This window comes from Zalophus californianus, chromosome 2 (assembly GCF_009762305.2).
Source record: "Zalophus californianus isolate mZalCal1 chromosome 2, mZalCal1.pri.v2, whole genome shotgun sequence".
NCBI classification, from domain to species: domain Eukaryota; kingdom Metazoa; phylum Chordata; class Mammalia; order Carnivora; family Otariidae; genus Zalophus; species Zalophus californianus.
In genome coordinates this window covers 34,297,814-34,322,121 of record NC_045596.1, presented here as the reverse complement: position 1 = coordinate 34,322,121, position 24,308 = coordinate 34,297,814, and the positions used below count along the sequence as shown (strand labels likewise).

Here is a 24,308-nt window from a genome sequence, read left to right as displayed (position 1 = left end):
GGCAGGGGGTGGGGAGTGGGCAAAATGAGTGAAGGGAATCAAAAGGTGAAAACTTCTAGTTATGATATAAGTAAGTCCTGGAGACGTATTGGACAGCATGGTGATGATCATTAATAATACTGTATTGCATATTTGAAAGTTGCTAAGAGTGTAGATCTTAAAAGTTCCCATCACAGGAAAAACAAACTCTGTAACTATGTGTGGTGACAGATGGTAACTAGACTTATTGTGGTGATCATTCATAATATATACAAACAACACACATTATGTTGTATACCTGAAACGAATACAATATTACATGTCAATTATACCTCAATAAAATAAATAATAATAATGGGAAGGAGAAAGTGCAAAGAAAAAGTCCATTTGCAAAGCTTTGTCTCTCTCAGTATGAAAAGACCCACGTTGACAGGGAGATATAAATACAGTGAAGACCTTAAGGAATTACTTTGGGGCAGGGCGGGGGGTGGGTGGGAGCAAACTCTTGGCATTTCTGTGGCTAACAGAACATGGAGTTGAGTAGAGGAAGAATGGAGTTGACCCAGGAGAGCAATTTTTGCTGCAATTGCACTAAAGCTCACTACTATTTTAGTGCCGTGATCTACCACAGGGGGAGCAATCTGTTCATTGTCCAGAATGTTGTGCTGGTGGACCATTAAATCAGGCAAGGGAAGAGTGTGGTGAAAGTGTCCAAAAGACCTAGGAGTAAAGAAATCGAATGAGGGGTGTTAAAAGGGAGTGAACATTGGAGAAAGGAGAGAAGTAAAAACAACACGTGGATTTCATTCCATGGACAGACAAGTGTAACAGAACAACACAGACAATGTCTCCTGGGGTTTTCTTATTTAAGAAAAAGTAGACAAAGGCAAGGGCTTCTTTCTACTCTACGTAGAAGGCAATCTTCTATGCATTGACAACAATATGTCATCAGACGTCTGCTTATAAATCTGTTGGCAACATCTGGAAAATCTTGGTAAATGAATAAATAGGTAGGCCAAGCAGGAAGAATTTATTTTTTGTAAAGTGTTCAGTCCGTTGTTAATACTTCATGCTGGCAAATGTAACCAACAGAACATCTAAACCATGGCCCCCAAAATTAAAATGCCAAATAAGTATGAAATGAAATGGATATTCTTGACTGAAAGCCTCATTCTGTCATCCAACTGCTTAAGTACATAAGCTCTGTGTTTACTTAACTTTTTGAAAAGTCAAACCCATGACTTTTTTAATGAATATTTTCTGATCAACCAAAAGAGACTATGACTCGCTCATTTATTGATTAAGTAACCATTTAGTAAAACACAGTGTAGTGCCAACACCCTACAGCTCAAGCTGTGCCTGTTTCTTTTCATGAATATACACAAGTAAAAGACCCTTTGAATGAACCTGCAGAGGGAAAGTCAAAGCCATCAGTCAAGGTCAATATTACGTTGAGAGCCAGATGACATGGTAGCTGGCCAATCACACTTGCTATGATTTTCTTAGCAAAGCTCTTTGTTTTCCAATCTTGCTGCTGATTTGCCCACCACTTTCCGCAATTAACTCCCCCCTCATCCTGACAAACAGGAAAAAACCACTCAAGTTTTTTCTTACATAATGTTTTTGTGTGTGTGGGAGAGACCCAGAACTCAAAGAGCCTTGATGCTTTTTATCAATTCCACTAAACGTCAAGGGCAGGAAATAAAAATATTTTTCTCTTCCGACTCAAATACAATACCCCTTTGTGAAGTTGCTAAGAAGGTACAAATAGCAAATCTGGGAAAAATTTCAGGTGACAGATATACATCAAAATATTTCATTTTGCTAAAAATATCTCTAAGCTGCTCTTAGCATTCCAATTCACATCACACTACAACTCAGGATGGTGAACAAAATCTGTTTCCCCCTTATATTGGCAGTAACTCTGAGGTTACACAAAGGAGTAAAGTATCCTGTGTTATGACACCGAAGTCCCCATAGCCATGTGCCAGTTCGGAGCAGTTGTTTTCAGGATGGAAGCAAGACAGAAGAGGGAAGAGAGACCAAGTCAAATGGCTGCGTCTTGGTTACCTGGCAGCCAGAGTTTAGATCAAAGACCCAAGAGGGAAGTCAGGCAATGCGGGGAGTCCCACAGAGAGCTAAGCCCATGATAGCAAAGCTTGCCCAGTCCCAATCAGCTGCCTCAGCACCGATTAACGAGGCTCCTGAGGAAGTGTAACCATCCTAAGGGCAGTAGGCTGGTCTAGGGTCCAGAGATGAACCTGGTGGCAACAGGGGTTGTGTGTGGTCCACAGTAGATTCCAGGGCTCCAGCCCCACGGCAATGGAGACACGTGGGAAAAGATAAAAAGAAAAGAAAGACTCCGCCTTGGGGAGCAGGGTAAAGGCAGTGGAGTAAATAGGTAAGCATTGGGCCCCCAGCGACACCTGGGCCTCTCTTTGCTCTGCAGGCTTCTCCCTGCCACCCCAGAGTCTCCCACTCTAGCTGCTCCCCTCAACAGGAGCAGAAAATAGATGATCGCTAAGTTTTCTTCAAGTCCTGCCAAGAAAAACATTGCGAGGTTAAGAACACAAAAGGCTTCAAATATCTTGCTACTGGGGTTCTTTTTTATAAATTTCAGTATACATACACACACACACACACACACACACACACACACACACACACCGAAGAAAATTCATTTTTAGTCAAAGGGTTCAAGAATGTTGACCATCTTTCAAGGAGTCACTGTGTTCTTAAACTCTTTCAACAGCTCTATTTGTTTTCAAAAGGGTCATAGATTTATTTAATAGCAGTTTATCTTTCAGCTGGTCCATTACAAGCCAAAGCATAACACAGAAAGCATCCAGCATAATCATGGGTTGGAGTTGAGGAGGCTGGAGGGGCAGGGGTGCGGAGTCAGAAACACAAGACCAAGAGTTCACCATGTTATTTGCTGCAGGAAAGCATGACCATGGGCAAAAAAAGGTTGAATTTCAGATAAAAAAGATACAAAGTCAACGTCTAGAGAGGAAATATTTCCCTGGCAGTCTTGTCGACGTGCTCCCTAAATCCGTCACCCATGTGAAAAAACAACTAGGAGCTGTAAAATGATGGGGGGGGGGGGGAGTGATCGTTCACTTCAAATACAGTAACATCTTTCTACCAAGTGATAAAAACCTATCACAAAATAAATATACACCATATGCTCTCTATAAAAGTATGACACAGAAATGCCTTTGTTTTTTCATCAGAAACCTGGCCAAGACATCAGGACCCCAGAGTGTAGCACGCCTCTGGGGTTCTGAAGCCTGCAGGGGGAACTCAGACAGAGATGGAAAAATTGAGATGGTGACAACATTCCTTCATCTGCTGTCCAACTAATCATGCTCATAAGGCCGACAGAATGATCACAAGGATACATTTCGGTCTACTGGAGAGTACACTAGCCTTGATCCTGCACTCAAAGAAAAAGAAGAAAGCTTCAATTTGGGACAGAACGGACATAAAGGTTAATTGTCATATGTTAAATCTGGTGTGTTGTTTTGTTTGAGTACATTTCATGAAAAATCCAACTTTTTAAAATTCAAGTTCTCTTAGGGACAAAACACTGTCTATGCATGCAGTAGCTCAAAGATGTCCCTAATACCGTACTACACCTATTTCATGTGTTTTGTGTTTTTATATTTAAATCTTTAAACATAGGTTAAAATATTTCTATTAAAATACATAAAAATATACAATGGTATATTTATAGCAAAAATGAAATACCTTTAGCAGAGGTAGACATTCTGTGCTTGAAAGACACCAGTTGTCTTAGGAACAAATACTCCTCATTGGGGAAGGAAATGTTGGATCCACCAGTAGAATAAACACTTGCATCTCTTAGACACAGTCCCATGGGTTACTTCCTCCCTCACAAATCACAAATTTTTGCTCTCATCAAATCAACATGTCATTTACCAAAAAACATGTTGATGATACCAAAGACAGGACCATTAATTATTTCTTGCAAGTCAACTGATCCCTTGGCCATTATCTTTGGTGGTCAGTTTTGCCAACATCAAAACAGATTAATTCTTTAGCAGTAATGTGAGATTCCATTAAGATTTTATCTTCTTTTCACTGTACTGGAGTTCATTCATCTAAGCACACTACAGTAAGTTTTTCTCTCTTACTGTTAATCCCTGAACTGATGTAAGACTGTCCTCTGACATAGGAAAATGCCTAGGTCAGGTTTGCTTACAGTATCATAAAATGCAAGCTATGGATGGATTTTTGGATACAGCTGAAATAACCATGTGGCAAGAAACCTTACAAATATTTGTTTTACAGTAATGGAACAAGAGAGAAATGGGGAAAATAGGTCAACTTCTGGAAATAGGTAGCATGGGCTATTGAAGGGGAAAAAAAAAAAAGTCGGGAAACAAAAGGATGCTCAGTTGCCAGCCAATCAGTTTTCTCCTTCCTCTCCCCCGCCCCTTTCTCTTTTACAAGTCTACTTAAATCAATTTTTCTCCTAGGTATTTCTTTTTTTCTACAGGTTTTTATTGATAATTTCATTTATTCAAATTTTTAGTTCTCAATTACCTTGTTTGAATAGTTTGAGAGCAAAAACCTCCTACCATTAGTCCTTTCTCAGGAAACAAGCCATTTAGGGGCGCCTGGGTGGCTCAGTCGTTAAGCATCTTGCCTTCGGCTCAGGTCATGATCCTGGGGTCCGGGGATCAAGCCCCATGTCAGGCTCTCCCCGCTCGGCGGGAAGCCTGCTTTCCCCTCTCCCACTCCCTCTGCTTGTTGTTCCCTCTCTTGCTGTTTCTCTCTCTCTGTGTGTCAAATAAATAAATAAATAAATAAAATCAATCTTTAAAAAAAAGAAAACAAACCATTTAAACACACACACACACACACCTTTATCTATAGATTATATATATCTATATATAGAATTTCCTAGGCTTCCCACATTCCTAAAAGCAAAATGTAGAGCAGAAGAGTCTGGATAAAATTAGTAAGTTACGAACTTCTAAGGCTGGTTAGTTATTCTGGGAGTGAAAATTCAAACAGAAAGGACAAAGATGAAATGAGAGTCTATCAGAAGAGACTCCAGCGGACTCAGGGCTGGGGTGAAAATCCTTGGATGTGCAATAAGAGGAAAGGGAACTTGATACAGTCAGAACTCCACTCCAGCACAGAGCAGCCGAGAATAAGCTGGCAAACACAGGCCAGCTCCCAGCTGCTGCTCATCTTACACTATGGCTCAGGTCAGGTTCTCAGATGTTAGTGCTGGGGTCAGCTCTAGGAAGGGCAGGGAAACCTCGGTGAGTATTCAGGTTGTATCCATTATGGTATTTGCAGGGATCAGGCCAACAATAGCCAGGGGGCTGTTTACCAAACTCCTTCTCCAGTAGCACCCACAAAAACACTGTGGAAATCATTGCCAAAGCTTACATGGGACTCAAACAGAAAGAATTGAACACAGCCATGTCCCACTCATTTCGTAAGCTCCATTTCTTTACAGACGGCTGCTGTGGAAGAAATGACTGTTTACGGAAAACAGAGACCCCAGGAATTAATCCAGTCACCAGGATGAAAGTGGAATGAAAAACTGTTAATTATTCCATTCCACAAATCACACTAACTGACTTTCCCAGGTCTGGGCTGTAGGACATCTGAGGATAAAATCGTCACTCAAAACCAGATCTGGCAAAGGTGAGTGAACGTTTATAGGGCCGGTACGCATCACTGCGGAAGTTCTCCAAAGTCAAGAAAGAGGACTCTCCAAATTAAAATATCAGAGTGTCCCACAGACTGGCAAAACCAGACGGAGATAAGTAGCTCACATATACCCCTGTATTTCTAAGAGATGTGAGGCTCCAGGCTCTGAAAGGACCAAGCAGAAGCCCACCTGCCATGGAGGTACCGGGAGCTGAAAAGGGAGAAGGAATCCAGCCTTCTGTAATCTATACTTTCAAAGTTGAGCTTGGAGACTCTTGGGGCCTAATGGCTCTTACTTCATATCATTATAACAACTGCTTTGGTTCTCTCATTCTTTCATGACTTATCTGTGTTCCTGTATGTTCCAGAGGCTGATTATACATATCACTGCTTTGGATCCCCCTCCAGTTTCATGGATCAATCCAATACCCATGCCTACCTACCTTGCAGCACAGAATTGGGCTTTGTGCATCGCTCCATGCGCATACAACTCTCCCTACCTCCTTACCCCTCACTCGTTGATGGGTGCCAAGCTTGAACACATCATTGTTTTAGGTCAACATACCTTTTTAACAGAGAAAAAAGGAACACAGCAGCTGTATTCCCCGAGCCAATGAATTCTTAGTGCCCACCAGAGTCTAGACCCACAGCATTGTGACTGTGTTGGTTTCAACACCGAATCGTCCATGTTTAGTTTAGTACCTGGCATGGGGCAGGAGCTCAATAACTATTTGTTGAGAGATTAGAAGTAATCTTTTTCTTCCTTAAATTCCACTTTATTCTTTTATTCTCAAGTTATTCTCTGTACCAAACAAAGGCGGGTTTGTAAATCACCGAAATCCAGGATTAAGGGAATTACTGAACCCAAAAGACAGGGTCAAAAAATCTCAAAAGTTCCCAAGTGCATCCCAATAACCAATCCCCCTCCCCGCCCTTTCCCTGTCCTGCTCTTCCTCCCCTTCATATCTGGAACCACATCACAGGAAAACTTCTAGGCTCTTTACCTATATTAACTGGTTTAATCTTTATGAAAACCATATACTATATGACTATATTATTCCCATTTTACAGACCAGGAAACAGAGGCCTCAAATGATTTCCTAAACCTGCCAAAGAGCACACAGCTAAATTGCAAATCCAGGATTTGAATTTAGGCCATCTGACTCCAGAATGCCAGCCCCTAAGCACGACACCATACGGCCTCCTGAAAAACAGCTGTCAAGAAGCCTAACTGAGGGCTGTGAGGAATTATATCCTGGCCATCCATTCAATAAAACCTTTATTGAGTGCCTGTTATATGCCAGATGCTGCAAACACCCCCAACAGCCATGAACCCTGTTTCTATGTCACAGGCCACATTCCTGTTGCTTTCCCCGTTGCCATTTGCCACATCTCTCAAGCAGTAAGCACGCAGCGTCTGTTAGCCTAGGAAATTCAGGAAGAAGCATTCTTTTTCCTTGTCTTTATCTTTTAAAATCCCTTACAGGAAACAGCCATCCCTCCTCTCAGCCTTCTGTGGAACTCTAGCAGGAGCCAGGGGCAAGATGCCGCAGCTTGGGATGGCACAGACAGAGATCTGAATGGAACTAAAGAAATGAATAAAATGGTGTCTGGAAGTCCCTTGGCAACCTTGCTGGGCACTGCTTCACAGTCAAAAAGGCAAGCCAGAGAGAGAGTGGCACATTCTTGCCCTTTCTTCCCACCCTCGGAGAGGTCTCCTGGGCTGGCAGGACTCCCCTGAACACACCTTCCACAAAAGGCAGGGGGCAGAGTGGCACGTAGCCCAGGCAGAATCTCTGAATAAAAGGCAGGCTGCTGACGCGTGCAGCCTCTGTTTGGTCTGACCTTCCCGTGGCGCAGAACCCACCCATGCAGTGCAGAACGATCCCCTTCTCCCCAGGGTTGCTGAATCAGCCACGCTGGGAACGACCCGAAGGGAAATTTCAGACTCCCGAGACATCTGCTTTATTCAGCACCATGAAGGAAATAGCAGCCGTTCGGTGAGGGAATAAAAATGAGGAGTTGGCTGAATAAAGGTGATAAAAATAGATTTTCCAACTCTACGAAGATGAATCATTTTGCCATGGGGATTCGCTAGGCTCTGCTTCAGCTTGGTTTTCAACCCAGCCTCATAAATTTGACTAAGGAAAATTTCCTTCCCCTAGATAACCAGTGCCATGAAGCTGTTAGCCTTCAGACGGGTCTGACAGGATTTTATTAGAGAATTGCCCAGAAATAACCTCCATTCCTTCCCCGGCCTGCAATAAATATTGACTTTGAAGGACAAGGTTCCAGGAGGGCTGGGCTGGGAGAAGCGGCCCTTGAACCCAGACTCGCTGCATCTTTAGAACCCCCTCCCCTACTTTCTCGATTCTTTCCCTCCTCATTTTAAGAAATGGAAATTTTTGGAAAGCAAAGGGGTGGCTGGAAACCAGAAGAGAATGTGAGAGCGGGCTCAGGTGAAACCACACCTCAGATGTACGCAGTTGTGTTTTCCCCATGACACCGTGTGCTGCGGAGACCCAGAGGACCGTTGGGATAAATCTTTAAGATGTACCAGAGTTGCTTTTAATTCACAAAACTCTTGAAAGTCCTCTTTCTTTTGACCAAATGATACGTCTATGCGTCTTCCATGGCACACCCCAAAAGAAAAAACAAGGCTTCCCTTAGAGAATAAAAAAAGACTTCATTAAAAAGCAACAGGTAGTAGGAATATCAGGGGACAAGGTGAACTCCAGAGGAAAGTAATTGTGATCATATTTTAGCCACACCGTAAGTGTATAAAAAGGACCTTTTTTTTAACCAAGTGTTAGCTTGTAACACTTCTTTCCTTCCCTCATGGACACCCATAAACATGTATACATGATGGATTTTACTTACGCCCACGCGTCCTCCTGCTCTGCATTCAACTCCAGCGTGCCCACACTGGGAGGTGTGTGGGGCATCTCTCCTTGGGGCTCCAATGCAGCAGCTGCAACCTTCCCTCACATTCCCTCTCCCCAACCCGTCCCCAGCACGGCAAACCCAGCTCTGCCCAGGAGCAGGCTGCAGCAGCCTGAAGTGCTGATGCAGTGAAAGGGAACTTACTGGAAGAGAGCGTGATTGCCACACCTATTGGGGAGGGAGGCGGAGAATTCTGCTCCCTCCGAGGAAGGGAACAGAATCCCCAAGAGGTGGAGATGCCCAAATGCAATTCTGCGAGAGAACTTTGTGACAGCTACTAGTGCACGGTAGGCACCTGAGGCTATCGGTCCATGCGGACCTGGCACAGGCACCCAAGAGGACCCTGAGGGACAACAGTTCAAGTCCTGACTCTGGAACAAAGTAGCTGCATGACCCCAGGCAAGTCAACTGCCTTTCTGAGTCTGTTTCTGAAATTCTAAAGCCATCATAATAACTGTGAACATAATAAATAATAAGCACAGATACAATTTTATTGGAAACCTACTATGCACCATCCACCATATTAGGCACTTTATATATATATCCTCTCACTCAATCCCACAATACTGAGAGATTTACCAACCCCGCTGTATAGATGAGGAAACCGGTGAACTCACTCCAGGAATCTCCACGGAAATAAAGAATCATCATATCCATTCAGTGCTTTGAATTTAAATGTAGGCATTTAATCTTTGTGCCTGAATTTGAGATGACATCTGAGAATGGAATTTCTGCCCTGTTGGGTGATTAATGTGTTTACGGTCCTCTGCTGGTATAATTCTGAGCTACTAGTATTTATGGCTGACTGTCCACGCTACTGCAAATCCCATTTCCCACCTGTTGCTTTTTATTAAACCTCCCTAAAGGACATGAAATATTTCTCTGTGCAGATTCTAAAAACGGGGATCCTGAAATATGTGAACAGAAACCTCGCGTGTGGATTTATCATTTGGAATTTTCAAATGCTATAAAACACAGTGTTTACAACCAATTCATCATTTATAAAAGTTTATTAGATTGATATGCCAACTGACTCACTGGTATACTGCCATTTATTGATACCAATACATCAAATGTTAGGCTGACATTCAATATTTATTAATAACCTCTGTGTTTCTTTGCCTATTTTATAGTTTCCGTGAATTATGCTCTATTTTATCTTTATCTTCATTCTATTTTTTAAGTGAACTTTTTATTTCAATACAGTTTTTAGATTTATGGAAAACTGCAAAGAAAGTACGAATCCCACCAAAACCCACACTCTACATTTGACACTGCTATGCAACACATTTATCACAGCTAATGAACAAACACTGGGATCCGACTATTAACTACACTCCATGTTTTATTTGGGTTTCATCAACTTTTCACTAATGGGCTTTTTTTCTGTTCCAAGATCCCATCCAGGACACTGCATTATTTTTAGTTATCCTATCTCCTTAACTTCCTCTGGACTTTCTTTTTTCTCGGACTTTCCTCGTTTTTGATGGCCTTGACAGTTAGGAGGAGTCCTGGTCAGGTATTTTGTATTTCATTTTGGGTTTATCTGACATTTTTCTCATGGTCAGACTGGGGTGATGGGTTTTAGGGAGGAGGATCACAGAGGTGAAGTACCATTCTCATAAAATCCTATCAGTCATCTTTTTGTTTTCTTAATAAGTGGGGAACATATTTAAGTCCAATCAAAACTTCAAACTGAACAAGGTTAAGTAATCAATAAATAAATCAACAATTAACTTATCAACAAGTGATCAATTATATATCAACCAATTGACTCAGAAATGCAATATTTTATATTGGGGAGAGAACGACAGAGAGGGAGGCTAATTTTTGTACCCACTGAGATGAGGGGGAGACCCAAGATTCTAACAGGAAACGAGGTAATTGCAAGAGAGGTGTCTAGCAAGTTCTTTTGAAATGCTTGCCAAGACAAACTTCCTACAAAAACAATCTCAGATTATGGCACATTTTAGGAGAAGTACTGGTTGAGTCTAGCACGGTTTCACCCTTTCATACAATGCTTTGTGAAATTTCTCCTGTTGTCAAACAACAGAACCCCTACAACCCCAGGTTCGGAGGACAAGATAAAACTTGGTTCCACAGAAATTTCTTCTTGAGGTAAGCTATGACTAGGAAAAAAAAAGAAGTAAAACTTAGGCTAAAATATGCATTTCCTGCTATTATATATTTTTTTCCTCACAGTTCCTAATTGAAGGTCTGTTCCTGAGGGGAAAAGAGTGAGGAACTGATGTAATGTCACAAACTACTAAACACCGTCCAATGAAAGATAAGGGAGAACAAGTGGTTTCTTTCTTCAAAGAATGGTTTTTGGGTTGTTTTTTTTCCCCCCCAGGGACAGGAAGGGGAAAAAAAAAACTTGAAAAAAAGTTTTATAGCACTGCTATATATAACCTTCCACCTTGGCAAAGACACAAAATAATTATGGAAACAAGCCTGGAAAAATAATTTCTGGTGCACGAAGAGGATTTTAGCCAATAGGTCTAGGCATTCATAACACATGTGAATAAGAATTGAAGTGCCCGGCTGGCTTACGTGCTGTTATGGGCTGACGAGTGTATCCCCCTGCCCCATTTATATATATTGAAGCCAGAACCCCAGTAACTCAGAAATGTGACTAGATGTGGACATAGGGTATTTAAAAAGGTAATTACGTTAATGCAGCCATTAGAGTGGGCCCTAATCCAATGTAACTGGTGTCCTTCTAAGAAGAGATTAGGGCACGGACAGGCGCACGTGCACACACACACAGGGGGAGACCATACAAAGACAGCTGTGGGCAAGCTAAGGGGAGAGGCCTCAGAAGAAACCAACCCTGCCTTCATCTTGATCTGAAGACTTCCAGCCTCCAGAACTGTGAGAAAGTTCATTTCCGTTACTTAGCCCCCCGCCCCCCAGGTGGTGATAGTCTCTCATGGCAACCCTAGAAAACTAACCTGCCTGCCCAGGACTAAGAGGGAAGTCTCAAGGAGGATGGGAAGTTAGAGGGTGCGCGATTGGTGGGATATCACATTTCAATAAATTGTCGATTGTACAAAGATCTTTCTAAGCCATGATCTGTCATGATTTTCCTATCTAAGTGCCATTGCTAATGGCTCTTCCTCCTTACTATCTCTGCCAACATAGCTCACACACTCCAAAGATAAGACTATAATCTGGGGAGGGAAAAGCTTCAAAGCTTGGGGTTTTAGAAAAAGAAGTAATTTGTCTTCATATATACTTAAGCATACGGATTTAACTTCAAAATAATCCATTCATTAACCTCGTCCAATTTTTTTTATAACTTTTTCCTTCAGTTCCAAACCAACATTTCCAGTTGTCTGCCAGACATCTGCACATGAATGGATACCTCTTAGATACAGCCAACTCAAAATGTCCAAAAGATAATTCATCTTTTCTCTTGGAACCCACTTCTCATCCCCGGCTCCCATGATTCCTATTAATGGCATCATTATCCTCCAGGTTGTTTGAGTCCAAAACGTAGTTGTCATCTTCCTCAGATTATTTATCATATTTTCTCAATTCTACAATGTACTTTTCTTTTAACCTCTGAGATAAAAATGCATCTTTCCATTGCTGGTATCTTAGTGCTCTGCCATAATTTAATTGGCAGCTTTTTTTCAATTAGTCATATTTCACAAAATGGTGTGTCTTATAATTGATGACATATTATATTCAGGGAAAAACATAGAAACATAAATCCTGTCTCCTCACCTCCACTCCCACTGCTTCTACCAAGGTTTAGGTGCTTGTCATCTCTTATTTGGACTACTTGTGTCCTAAATGACTTTTGCTGCTGGTCTCTTTCCACAATCTGCTTTTCACACAGCCCCCAGAGTTGTCTGGGACATGAGATTCCTTTGTTTTCAGGGGCTCTTACTCATAGAATACACGTCCAAACACCTCCAGGTGGCGTTTCTGGTCTCAATTGACTATTCCTTGTCCACTTTGCACAGCACTGATTTCTCTCAGGGACCCTGAGATTCCAGCTGCGGCCACATGCAAATACTAGCCACTCCCAGACAAGACCCAGGCTCTTGCAGCTCCAAACCTTTCTCATTCCATCCCGCAGGAGCTAGAATGTCCTTCCCCCAACTCTTCACTCTTCACTATTACCGGATGCCCAGTTCAGATCCCATAACTTCCAAAGTTCTTAATCTCAAATAGATATTTTTCCTTGTTCCTCCTTGCATATTCTATTTCATTAATATTTCACATTCTACCTTTATTAGACCTTATTTGTGTATTTGTCTCCCAGAAGGTAACCTCCTGAAAGGCAGGAATTATGTCTTGAGTCACAAGTAGATTTTTCAGTTAGAAAGCAAGAGAGAATACGCCATCTCTCTTTAGTGCTATGTGCAGAGGAAAACAGGAACTCAGACCTTAAATGTCATGCAAGAGAGGTGGTCCAAGGAAAACTGTGTTATCTTTAAGGTCCTTTAAGAGATGCATTTTCAGGAAAATAAGCAATCTATGCCCTGATTTCTCAAATAGATTAACATTACCATTTCACTCACTGTGGCAGGCAGCTTCTTAATAGCTCCCAGTGACCCTTCTTCCTGTATACAGGTCCCTGTGTGATCCACCCTGGATGGTGGGCTGGACTAGTGACTTGCTTTTATTTTATCTTATTTTTGTGACTTGCTTTTAATTAATAGAATATGGCAGAGGTGATGAAATGTCACTTCTGAGATTAGGTTATAAAGGACTACGACTTCCCTCTTGTTTGTTCTCACTCTCTCTTTCTGGTTCTTCTTGCTTGCTCACTCTGATGAAACAAGCTGCCACATTGTGAGGTGTTTTATGTGAACAGGCCCACATGGCAAGGAACGGAAGATGGCTTTGGCCAACATCCTGCAAGGAACTGAATCCTGCCAATATCCAAGTGAGTAAGTTTAGAAGCAGATCCTTCCCTAGTCAAGTCTTGACATGACATTGGCCAACTCCTTGATTGTCACCTTCTGAGAGATGCTGAAACAGGAACCCAGCTAAGCCATGCCCAGAGTTTTGACCCACAGTAAGTATGAGACAATAAATTTTGTTTTAAGTCACTAAGTCTTCGGATAATCTGTTACACAGTAATAGATAATTGATACATTCACCAAACAAGAAAATCAGAAGGTAGATAATCACAGGATGAATGGGAAGGACCAAAAAACCCCTCTATTGAGTCTTCCCAAGTACTCCAAACAAATGTACAAGGGGACTAACTTATTGGTCTGATCCAATCACATCAGTAGGCATCAGAATTCCCTTTCATTCTGTCCAATTCACTGGAGAATGGCTCTCATCAATGGTCACACTTTCATCTGGTATTCACTCTGTGGCCAAGTCTTTTGGTTTAGGTCACCAGTTACCTGTAGTTCCGGTTCCTAAGAGTGATATATTCAATGGGAAAGAAACCTAGAATGTCACCTTAGCTCAGGGAAAGCCTTAAATGCCTTTCCAAGATATATGGATTGTATTCCATATGCAGTGGGCAGCCACAGAAAGTTATTGGAGAAGATAAGGGACATGAGACAATCTGGACATTTAGAAGCTACCTGTGGAAGCTCTTACAACTAGCAGCACACAAGCCATACTGACTTGGGAGGCATCAAACTAAGCACCCCCTTGGTTCACATTCTACCATTTGACTAAAAGCAGGATGCGTACCAAAGACTTTATGTTTTATTGTTGTTCTTCCCTGCAGTCTTTGCTCTGTTGTGTCCAAACCTACTAAAATGCTAACCACTATCCTTACCTCTGCCCTGCCTTGTCACCACACTCAAAAGCAGCAAATTGAGCATTCCTTCTGTGTGTGGTATGACAACCCGGCCAAGGTTTTTCTCACCACGCCAGGGATGAGGATAAAGGAAAATTGTGTCATTAAACTCAATTCTGGCTGAGATTCTTCACAAGGTCTATTCATTTTTCTGTGAAAATACTTCCTGCACACAGAAGATCACTCAGCTACCAGTTTTTACTTGTCCCCCAAAGAGCAGGACCACCTCCAAAGACCCCCTCATCATACCATGCAATGACCACAAAGAGCAGGATAAGGTAGGAAAATACACTGAGTGGGAGGATTCCAAGTCTCTCCCCCTCCCTTGGCCACAGGAGAATTCTGTGTCGCCTTCTTCCCGAGTCTTTGTTACCCAGAATCGGAACCATGTGTGAAGGGGGAATTGAAAGGAGCTCAGTGTACCTGATTGCTTTGCACCAGACAAGGCCGAGGGTGAGTAGAGACAGAGAAAAGGATTAGAAGCAAGACAGACGAGACCTAGTCCAGTGTGAGTCTGGACGATTTTAGGTAGCTGGAGGTGGGGAGAGATTTGAAGTGAGCTGGTAAGAGTAAGATTTGTGTGTGTGTATGTGTGTGTGTAAAGCGAGAAATTCTAACAGAGAGAAAGAGAGGAGGGCATTTTAGAAAGGTCTGCTGCATGTTATAAATGGAATCACTCTATAACATTCTTTTGAAAGACTTCAGTACAGAATTTTCATCTATTATTTTATCATTTGTTGAACTGGTGCTTCACAGACTCTGGGGCTTGAGGTGTGGCCGCATGGAGACTGATTTTATAGGAGTGACAGTAGAAATACTACATTTAAAACAGGCCGCCACCTCAACTTGGCGAAGTTAATACATCTTAAGTGAGAGGGATAAGAGGTTGTCTTCTAAAAACATATGAGATCTCCTTAGAGGTTGACAACTCCAAAAATAGATATTCAGGAGTGCTGAGGTTCAATGACATAGGATAAGGCTTTAAGGACGTAGTATAACGCAGTAGAAAAGGCACAGTCTCTGGAGTTGGGCAAACCAGGGTCCAAATCTCAATTCTGTCTCTAATATACTGGAAAGTGGGTAACTTACTATTTTGTACCTTTGTTTCCTGAGATATATAAGGATACAGCAATAACTACATTGCAGGGCAATTGTAAAGATTAAGGATAATCCAGCACCGTACCTGGTACACGCTAGGTATTTACTATATGATGGTTATCATTATGGTCACTTACACCTCTGGCCTCCCTCTGGCCTCAAATGTTAACTTTAACTGGAAGAGAAACAGGCACAGAACAGAACTTGGACCAGCTTCTTCTGAGGACACCTATAAGCCAGCCCACTGAAGGGAAGCGAAATGCTCAAGAAACTCTAAAGGCAGTTGTAGGATATAAACCTAAAACCTCAGACACGGCTAGAGATGAGCTAAGGCACACAGGAGCTAACCTCCAGGTAGGATTTGCAGAAAACCAGCCCTTGGCACGCAGATACCCAAAACACCTGGAACTCAAATTTATGGTGTTGTCATCTTCCTAAAATGATTAGGTTTGTGTAAGGGCTTTTCACAACTGCTACTCACAGCTTCATGTGTTTACCTTTTGTCCAGAACAATATTTTTCATCTTCTCATAATGTGGAAATCTCTATGGCCTTTTCATCTTTTCCCTTGTTCTGACGTCCCTCAGACGATGAAACATCAACTGTTCTGGTATCAGTTTCATAAAATAAAGCAGATACCCTTTGAAAGCTTCCTAAAGTCCACAGAATTTATGGAAACTTACATTTTTTTATCCCTTTCAGGAAGTTCAGCTCTAAGTATATTTGAAATCTTATCTTTTCATTAAAGAAAAATACAACCTTTTCCTAAAAAATAAGTTTTTGAGTGGGTTAGGTAACTAAGTGGTAGGAAAATTCTACTAGTTCCATTTCTGCTATATCCTACTGAACCTCCCCTAGAGTTAAATTTCTAGTATTCATGAGGTAAAGAGATGTTCCATGAAGTGAAGCCTTTCACAGAGCTTGGGAAGGTATTCTGAAGGAAGTGGCCAAAAGATGGGGGTGGAGGAGGGAGAGAGATGAACTAAAAGAGCAAGTCTTTGCTTTCCCCTCTTTCTCACAAGAGGGAAAACAATCTGTCATTTACATGTATCCCATTTTCAACTTATGAGTAACACAGCCAAGGAGGAGGGTGGCCTGGGCTCTGGATCCAGCTCAGCATTTACTCTTTGTGTGATCTTGGGCAAATAGTTCCCCTTTATAGACCCACGTGTCCTCATCTGTAACACAAATATCTCTAAGATGCCCCTCCAGCTGTAAAATTCTCTTTTCCTCAGATCGTTTTCATCCTCATGGATTCACGTACAAGATCAAGCAAATATTTCATGACAACTCTAGAAAGGTTCAGCACCCGAGGGCAGAATCCCCAAATATTATCTCTTTCCAATTATACTTCACACGTGCATACACACACACACACACACACACACACCCACACACACACACAGTGGCTGTTACAATTAAAATCTGGGCAAGAGAAAGCTTCATCCCTAAGTTCCTATTGTTAGCAAGGAACTTCATACATATGTGTCTCTTGCACAAAATCTGTTTCTGGGATGAAAGAGAATTTCGCACAATCTCTAATGACCATTAAATTGCGTTTCGGGATGTGGCTTGATTGTGCAATCCTGACAAACTGGCAGATTAAAGGGCAGCATTTTTCAGCGTCTTTGGTATGCCAAGACCTACATTCGAGGTCTTTCTCTCTGGCAATAGCTAACAGTATCACTAACACCTAAAAAAGAATGTGAGCATCTGCAGGCGGTCACCATGCGGCTGCATATGTCAGCAATCGTTACAGAAGAAACCCAGATCCGGATCCAGGGTCTTTGCATTCTTGCCAGGAAATCATTTTCAACTACTTTGTTTTAACACCTTCACCCCTGAATTCTTTGTAACCACAGCTCAACTCAGGGGCTAAAATACACCTATTCATGCCTTTGTAAATCTACACGTGTTTATAATTTGGGGTTGCTATGTGAAAACATACTTTTCTATTTATCTTCAAGTCAAGCAGCTGGGCCATCTTAATGGATTCTTCTCAACACCAGGCCATTAAGACACACAGGCATGGGTTCCACGCATGAAAAACCCTCTGGCCATGCTTCTTAGGTCTCCATGGCCCCTGCTACTGAGAACTTCTTGATCACTAAATGGCCAGGGACCCGTCAACCCCCTGACAAAGTTGAAGCCAGCCTAGAGGTCTGTGGGTGCACTTGAGGTGCTCTGTCTGCTCTTTCCTGACTGTCACAAATAAAAGAGGAAGAAAATGTCATGTGAAGAACACACTCACATAAAAGACTGCATCGCTGCTGAACCAAGATGGTCCCTGCCATCTTCAAATCTACTGCTTACTTGAGATTCCCCACTCCAGCCCCTCAAGAAAAGATAAGAGAACTAATGTCTTTTAATCTCCAACTCTTTATATTGCAAATTTTCAAGCCTACCAAAAAGTTGCAAGAATAGCACCATGAAAACTGTATACCCTTTCTCTAGATCCAACATTTTGACACATGTCCCTTCCTCTCTTCTTTCTTTTCAGTCTCTCTCTATCTCCAGTGTTTGTGTATATAAAATTATACATTACAGACACAGACTTCTATTTGCTGAACAATTTGAGAATTAATGTACACATTGTGACACTTGATCTCGAAATATGCCAGCTTAAGCACCTCCTAACATCAAGAGTATTCCCCTATGTACAGAACTATCTTTGGCAATACAGTTATCACATGCAGGAAGTTCAAGACTGAGAGAATATTATTATCTAGTATTCAATCTACACTCAAATGCCTCCAATTGTCCCAATAATGTCTATCATAGTTGCTCCTTCTCAATCAAGGATCACATGTCCTTGGCATATCTCCTTAGTCACCTTTCATCTGTAACCATTTTTCTAGCCTTTGGGGAGGGGAGGTGTCTTCATGGTATGTCCCCTCATACTGGACTTGTCCGACTGTTCCCTCAGAGTTGGATTCAGGCCAAATATTTTGGCAGACATTCTATCAAGGTGATGCTGTGACTTCTTAATGCTTCAGTAGGATACCTTTCATTGTTTGTACCCTTTATACATATTGGTAACTTTGATCATGTCCAATTAACTGTTAAAACTACAATGTCTTAACATAAATACTAAACCATTTACCATTTACACACCTTCTATTTCAAATTGTTAACAACAGTTATTTAAAATCTTATTCCCCAAAGCATACTTCAACAGAGCTATCTTTTATCTCTCTAACATACTAAGTCATTTTTCCTAAACTAAGAAACGCTAACTGTATTCTATGATAAACGGTCATATGCACCATAAACATTAAAGGCTTCCCAAAGGAAATGGTTTTTCACTGGGTCTTGATAAATAAATGGGACTGTGTCGAGAGCCCAGGGGGAAAGCATTATATTCACAAGAACTATCATGAGCAAAGGCATTGTACATGAGAGTGAATAATATTTGAGAAACTGTGGGTTGACTGTAATAACCCAGGCAAGAGATGAGGCCTACTCTAGGCCTTGTCTAGGGGCCAAAGAGATGCAGACAAGCAGACAGATTGGGGAAAGCTGCCAAATTCTCTGAGAACTGAGCTAGGGCAAATGCATTGTCTATGATGCTTTATTGGCACTGGGAAATCGGTGGCTAGGAGTGGTCATTTAAGTCTAATTTGAATATGTTAAGTTGTGGTACTGGTGGGACATTGAGATGGAGCTGTCCAATAAACAGAACAAGAGGTCCAGAGTTCAGGAGAAAAAAATGTGCTGAGCGATGATGATTTGGTCGGTGCTATGAAGAGCTGGAGTCATGGAGACAGAAAAGAACACGTGTGTAGAAAGAGATCAGACAAGAGATTTGAAGAAAGGACCTAGAAGAACATTAACAGAACCGGGGGGATGGAGGAGAGAAGGGTGGCCATTTTGCTTCTTGCCAGGAGCCCAACTACTGTACTAGTTTTTGGCAATGTTGTTTTGAAGGTAATTGTAGGAGAGGAAAAGCATTTGACCAGATTTGTAGTTTCAGGAATCATTAATGAATGGGAAGCAATTAATTACACTTAGATAAGTATTTTCAGGGGGACTAAGGATAACTCTGTTGTGTGTGTTTCCAACACCATCATGCAATTAACTCAGTTCTGACATTCTGTACCTGGAGATCGTGTCAGATCCCATAGGTTAAGGGCTCAGTCCCATGAGACTTGCTCCCCTCCCCACTTCACGTAACAATCCCAAAGCCAAGTTGTCACCTTTTCATTCTGACCAATGGGCTATAAATCTGAGGTTCCCATGACCCCCTCCTTGGGCTTAATTAATTTGCTAGAGTGGCTCAAAGAACTCAGAAAAACGTGGACTGATATTAACCAGTTTATTATAAAAGATATTATAAAGGATACAGATGAAGAGCCACATGAAAAAGTACATAGGGCAAGGTATGTGGGAAAGGGCAGAGAACCTCCACGCTTTTTGGACCCCCCACTCTCCCCAAATCTCCATGGGTTCACCAACCTGGAAGCTCTCCAGACCCCCATCCTTTTGGTTTTTTTATGGAGGCTCCATTGGCCACTGGGGATTGAACTCAATTTCCAGCCCGCTTCCTTTCCTGAAGTTTGGGGGTGGGGCTGAAAGTTCCAACCCTCCAATCACCTGGTTGGTTCCCCTGGCAACGATCCCCACCCCCAACCTTGGGGCCTTCCAAAAGTCACCTCATTAACATAAAGTCAGGTGTGGTTGAAAGGGGCTTGTTACAAATAACAAGACACTCCTTCAAACTTTACAGGACTGGAGCCATTTCAGGAACCAATGACAAAAGACCAAATATTACTGCAAAGATGTTCCCGTGGCTCTTACTGCTTAGGAAATCCCAAGGGTGTTAGGAGCTCTGTGCTAGAAATGGACAAAGACCAAATATATATTTCTTGTTACAAATGACCACAATAACAAACTAGTAAAAAAGATATGTGATAAAGAATGAAGGTAAGTGAGGAAGTATTATTTGGAAAAGGGCAAGAAAGAGGAAAAATGATGGAAAGGACAAAATGGAAAGGAAACTCAAATGGAAAGGGAAAGAGGAGAAATAAAAGTCAAGGATAGAAACGGGAGGAAAGCAATCAGGGCCCCTTGTTTTCTTGAGTAAAATTCCTGCCTGCTCTGAAGTAGAGGCAATATGCAAAGAGTAACATTTGATCCATGATAAGATCAATGCACATGTTCTAAACCTGTAATTTTACTAGAATTATTTATGATTCACATCTGAATTAAAGTTTCAAAACCCTTTTCTCCCTTTCTGGACTCTGGGCTACTTGCTTCTGTTTATATGGATTTCACTGAGACCTCCCTTGACTTCATGCTGTGTGTTTTGTTCCTATACCATTAACTCCCAGAGTTCCAAGGTCAGGAGATGCCACAGGCTTGAAGCCAAAGAGATATTTGTCAGCATCATTAAGACTGTGACCTTAACATTTGGAAGAAATGGACTTCATAAAAATTCTAAAAATATATATACATTACTATATATAATATATAATACAGATATATAGATTATTTTATAAAATTATTCAAATCCATTCCTTCCAAATTTATCTATTTATCTACACATCTGTTAACTTACTTGGCTACATGATTCTAACAAACAACATTAGAAGGGTTTTTAATGCATAATTACCAGCTTACTACTAACCGGTATGGGAAATAAAATGCATCCACAGAAATAGCAGTTCTTACAATTAAAAAAAAAAAAATCCACTTTCTTCAACTTGCTGAAACCACATACCTTATTACCATAACCCTCACAGTTCTCAAACACAATCTCTTTTTTTTGCGGGGGGGTTTACATCTAATTTCAATTAGTCATCCTGATATGGCTAAAAACTTTCTGACAACACTCAGTAAGGTCTATGTAGGAGCCTGCCTAAATTCTTGACATTTTTCTAATTGTTTTCTGCCAAACCACATGCAGAGAAGGAGGTCACACTAGAAAGAGTCACTGAGTCCTCACCAGGCCACATATATCCTTAGCTTTTTGTGCACACGTGTATGTGTGCACATTCCTTCCAGAACTAAGCTATGTTTGTCTTCTTGATCTTCCACTTTTCCCCCTTTTTTACATAAAAGGCAACATCAACTAAATAATTAACATGAGTCATCAGGAATTATGAAATGTATCATCAATGATTAAGAAATTCAGCTTCTGACCACATGTGATCCCGTGAGTTTTGTCTATTTAAACGGATAGGTTCAGAAGGGCAAGGGCTTTTAGGAAACAAGTCTCCAGATGACATAAGGATCACCTTAGTGTCCATTATGTCTTTAAAAGAGTTGGTCTCCAGATGTGGTATTTAAACACGAGTGGATTTTAAGGCCGAAAACGGCCATTTCTGATGGAAGTTCTGCTTGTAAATCATGAAATTCTCTTTCTCTACCTCCTCTCCCCTTCCTTCCAGGGGAATGCAATAAAAAATGAAATGAGAAAACCATAATTACAATCACATTCCTCCCCTGGGGTCAACCTAATTATCAGCCTCTCCCCCCAAAACAAATTCACCTCTTTAAGAATGACGGTCCTTATCACTCATGGGAAAGATACAAAGATTAAGATGCCATTTAGGCATAACTGCAATCTTTCATTTTTAAGTGACCTCTCAGTTTAATGGATTCAATGCATCCTCATTCAAGTGGAATATATATTGCGGGGGAGAACTGTAATAAATGGCACTGTCATGACCCTTAGGTTAGAGCCAAGGAATATTGGAAAATAAATCTCAATTCTGGATACTCACCAATCCCGCAATGGGGGTAGGCAATCTATTGATCTTTTTAACAAGTCCTGGCTTTATAGCATTCAGCAACCTGTCATGAAAAAGGCAGAATGTCAAGTGAGACATAAAGCAAGATGGATCACACAAATCACCTTTATCCGGGGCTACAGCTAAATTGCTGAATAGGAAAAGCAGTGAATTTAAAGCATGTAGTAAATCTCAATAATCTATGAGCCTTCACGCATACAAGTGGAGAGCTTTGCCAGCATCAAGTTTGTCCATAGCAGGTGAAGTTTTAGAACTTAGAAATGTTGGGAGAGCAGGGATGGAGACAGGAAGGGGCATCAAGAGAAAAGACACCGGTATGAACTGGATCAAGGTTGGGAGGGAAGTGTCTAGGACTGGAGCCAGCTACGACAGGCAAGGCCTGTTCCCAATTCTCCTGGCCAAGACAGGGGTCTCTCCAGGAATGCATGAAGTTCAGAGACCAACATCTGTCTTTGCAAATAATTTGCCAAGGCTAATTCTACCTCCAGACCCCTTTTGCTCATTGACAGTGGCTTGTGAAATGTGGGTGATCTTCACTTAAGAAAGGGAAGAATATGGTTAGCGAGAGGTTAACCAATCATGGCTTAAAGATTCTAAATAAGGCTCACCACAATTCCCTAGGTACAGAAGATATGTGAGCAAAACATCTTGGGGGTAAAGGTTGAAATCACGTAAAAATGGTAATATAAGCAAAGAAATGCAAAAAAAAAAAAAAACCCAACTATAACTTCTTGTTTTCAGGAAATAGTTCAGAGTAAAAAGAAACAAGGAAGGCAATCTGCAAAAGGAAAATAGGGTTGGCATCAGGGTGATGTGGCGGAATGTCGCATTTGTGAACTAGGTAATTCAGAAAGGAATAATGGAAGGTAGAGGGTTGCAGGAGGGAAGAATTTATTCTCACATTCAGGAATTAGAGAGGAGAGACCATCAGGTAGGTACCTTATCTCAGGATGCAGTGCAAAGAGAAACCTAGGGCAGGGGTTTATTACAACTCGAGGTTCAGCAAACTACGACCCATGGGCCAAATATGGTCCAGTGCCTGTTTTTATAAATAAAGTTTTACTGGACCCCAGCCATGCCCATTCACTTATGTATTATCTACTGCTGCTTTTGTGACAGCAGAGTGGAGTTACTGTGACAGAGAACATACAGCCCACAATGCATGCAAGTTTTACTATTTGGCTCTTTACAGAGTCAGTTTGCCAACTTCTGTTATCATTCATGGAGTCCAAAATTATAGAAAATTCTGAAGACCCTATATACTTGATAGATCTCTACAAATCAGTAACAAAAGATTCATTGAAATAGGTTGGTAATTAGGCTTGAATTCAGCTTCTATTTGACTTTGACACACTGTGTATTTATTCATGAATTGAGAACCATCGCCCCACTGGTTATGACAGCCAGGATCCCGGTTTTGCACCAAGGATCAGTCGGCTGTTCTGGCTAACTCTCACTGCAATTCCAACACGCTCCTACCAACCGATACCACTCAGAGCAGACACGTGCCTCTTTGCCCACTGAGAGCCAAGATGGCACACTTTTCATGAACCCACTTAGTTTTCACCAGGACCCTAATCTTTTTTAAAAAGAGCTTCTTTATGACTTATTTTGGAATTATTGGTTTTTCAAGTCCGAAGACAACTTGTTCTCTCATTTTACAACTTAGAAAATTGAAGCCTGATGATGACAGATGAGTAACTTCTCCAGAGCTGATTAGTGGTATAATCAGGCCCAGCATCCAAGTTTCCTGGATCAGCACACTCTCTTGGGCAGTGTTAATGTCCCATATCTCATGCTTTAAAAAAAGTAGATAGATAAGATGTCTTCAAAGTAAAGTTTTAAAAATCTATGAACACTTAGGATATGTTACTTTTTTCACTAGTTCTTAACAGTGTCATTTTAAACTGGATTTTAAAATAGTATCTGCACACAGTATTGATGATTCAAAAGATGTAAGTTTCACTGTAACCCCAGTCCCACAGGCCCCAGACTATTCCCTAAAGGTAACCTTAAAGACCCGTCAAAGAAAATACATAAAGATACATATAATTTTTCAAA

The 24,308-nt window shown here is 41.4% G+C and overlaps 1 protein-coding gene across 5 annotated transcripts in view; it reads right to left on the bottom strand.

Annotated features, from left to right (window-relative positions):
- The window catches only part of LIMCH1 (LIM and calponin homology domains 1), a 321,291-nt gene that overhangs the window by 149,696 nt on the left and 147,287 nt on the right, over window positions 1-24,308 (bottom strand). For all 5 annotated transcript variants that reach the window (XM_027597625.2, XM_027597626.2, XM_027597627.1 and 2 more), the window contains exon 3: window positions 22,221-22,290. In XM_027597625.2, coding sequence (XP_027453426.1) covers window positions 22,221-22,290 — 70 coding nt within the window. The remainder of the gene's footprint in view (window positions 1-22,220; window positions 22,291-24,308) is intronic.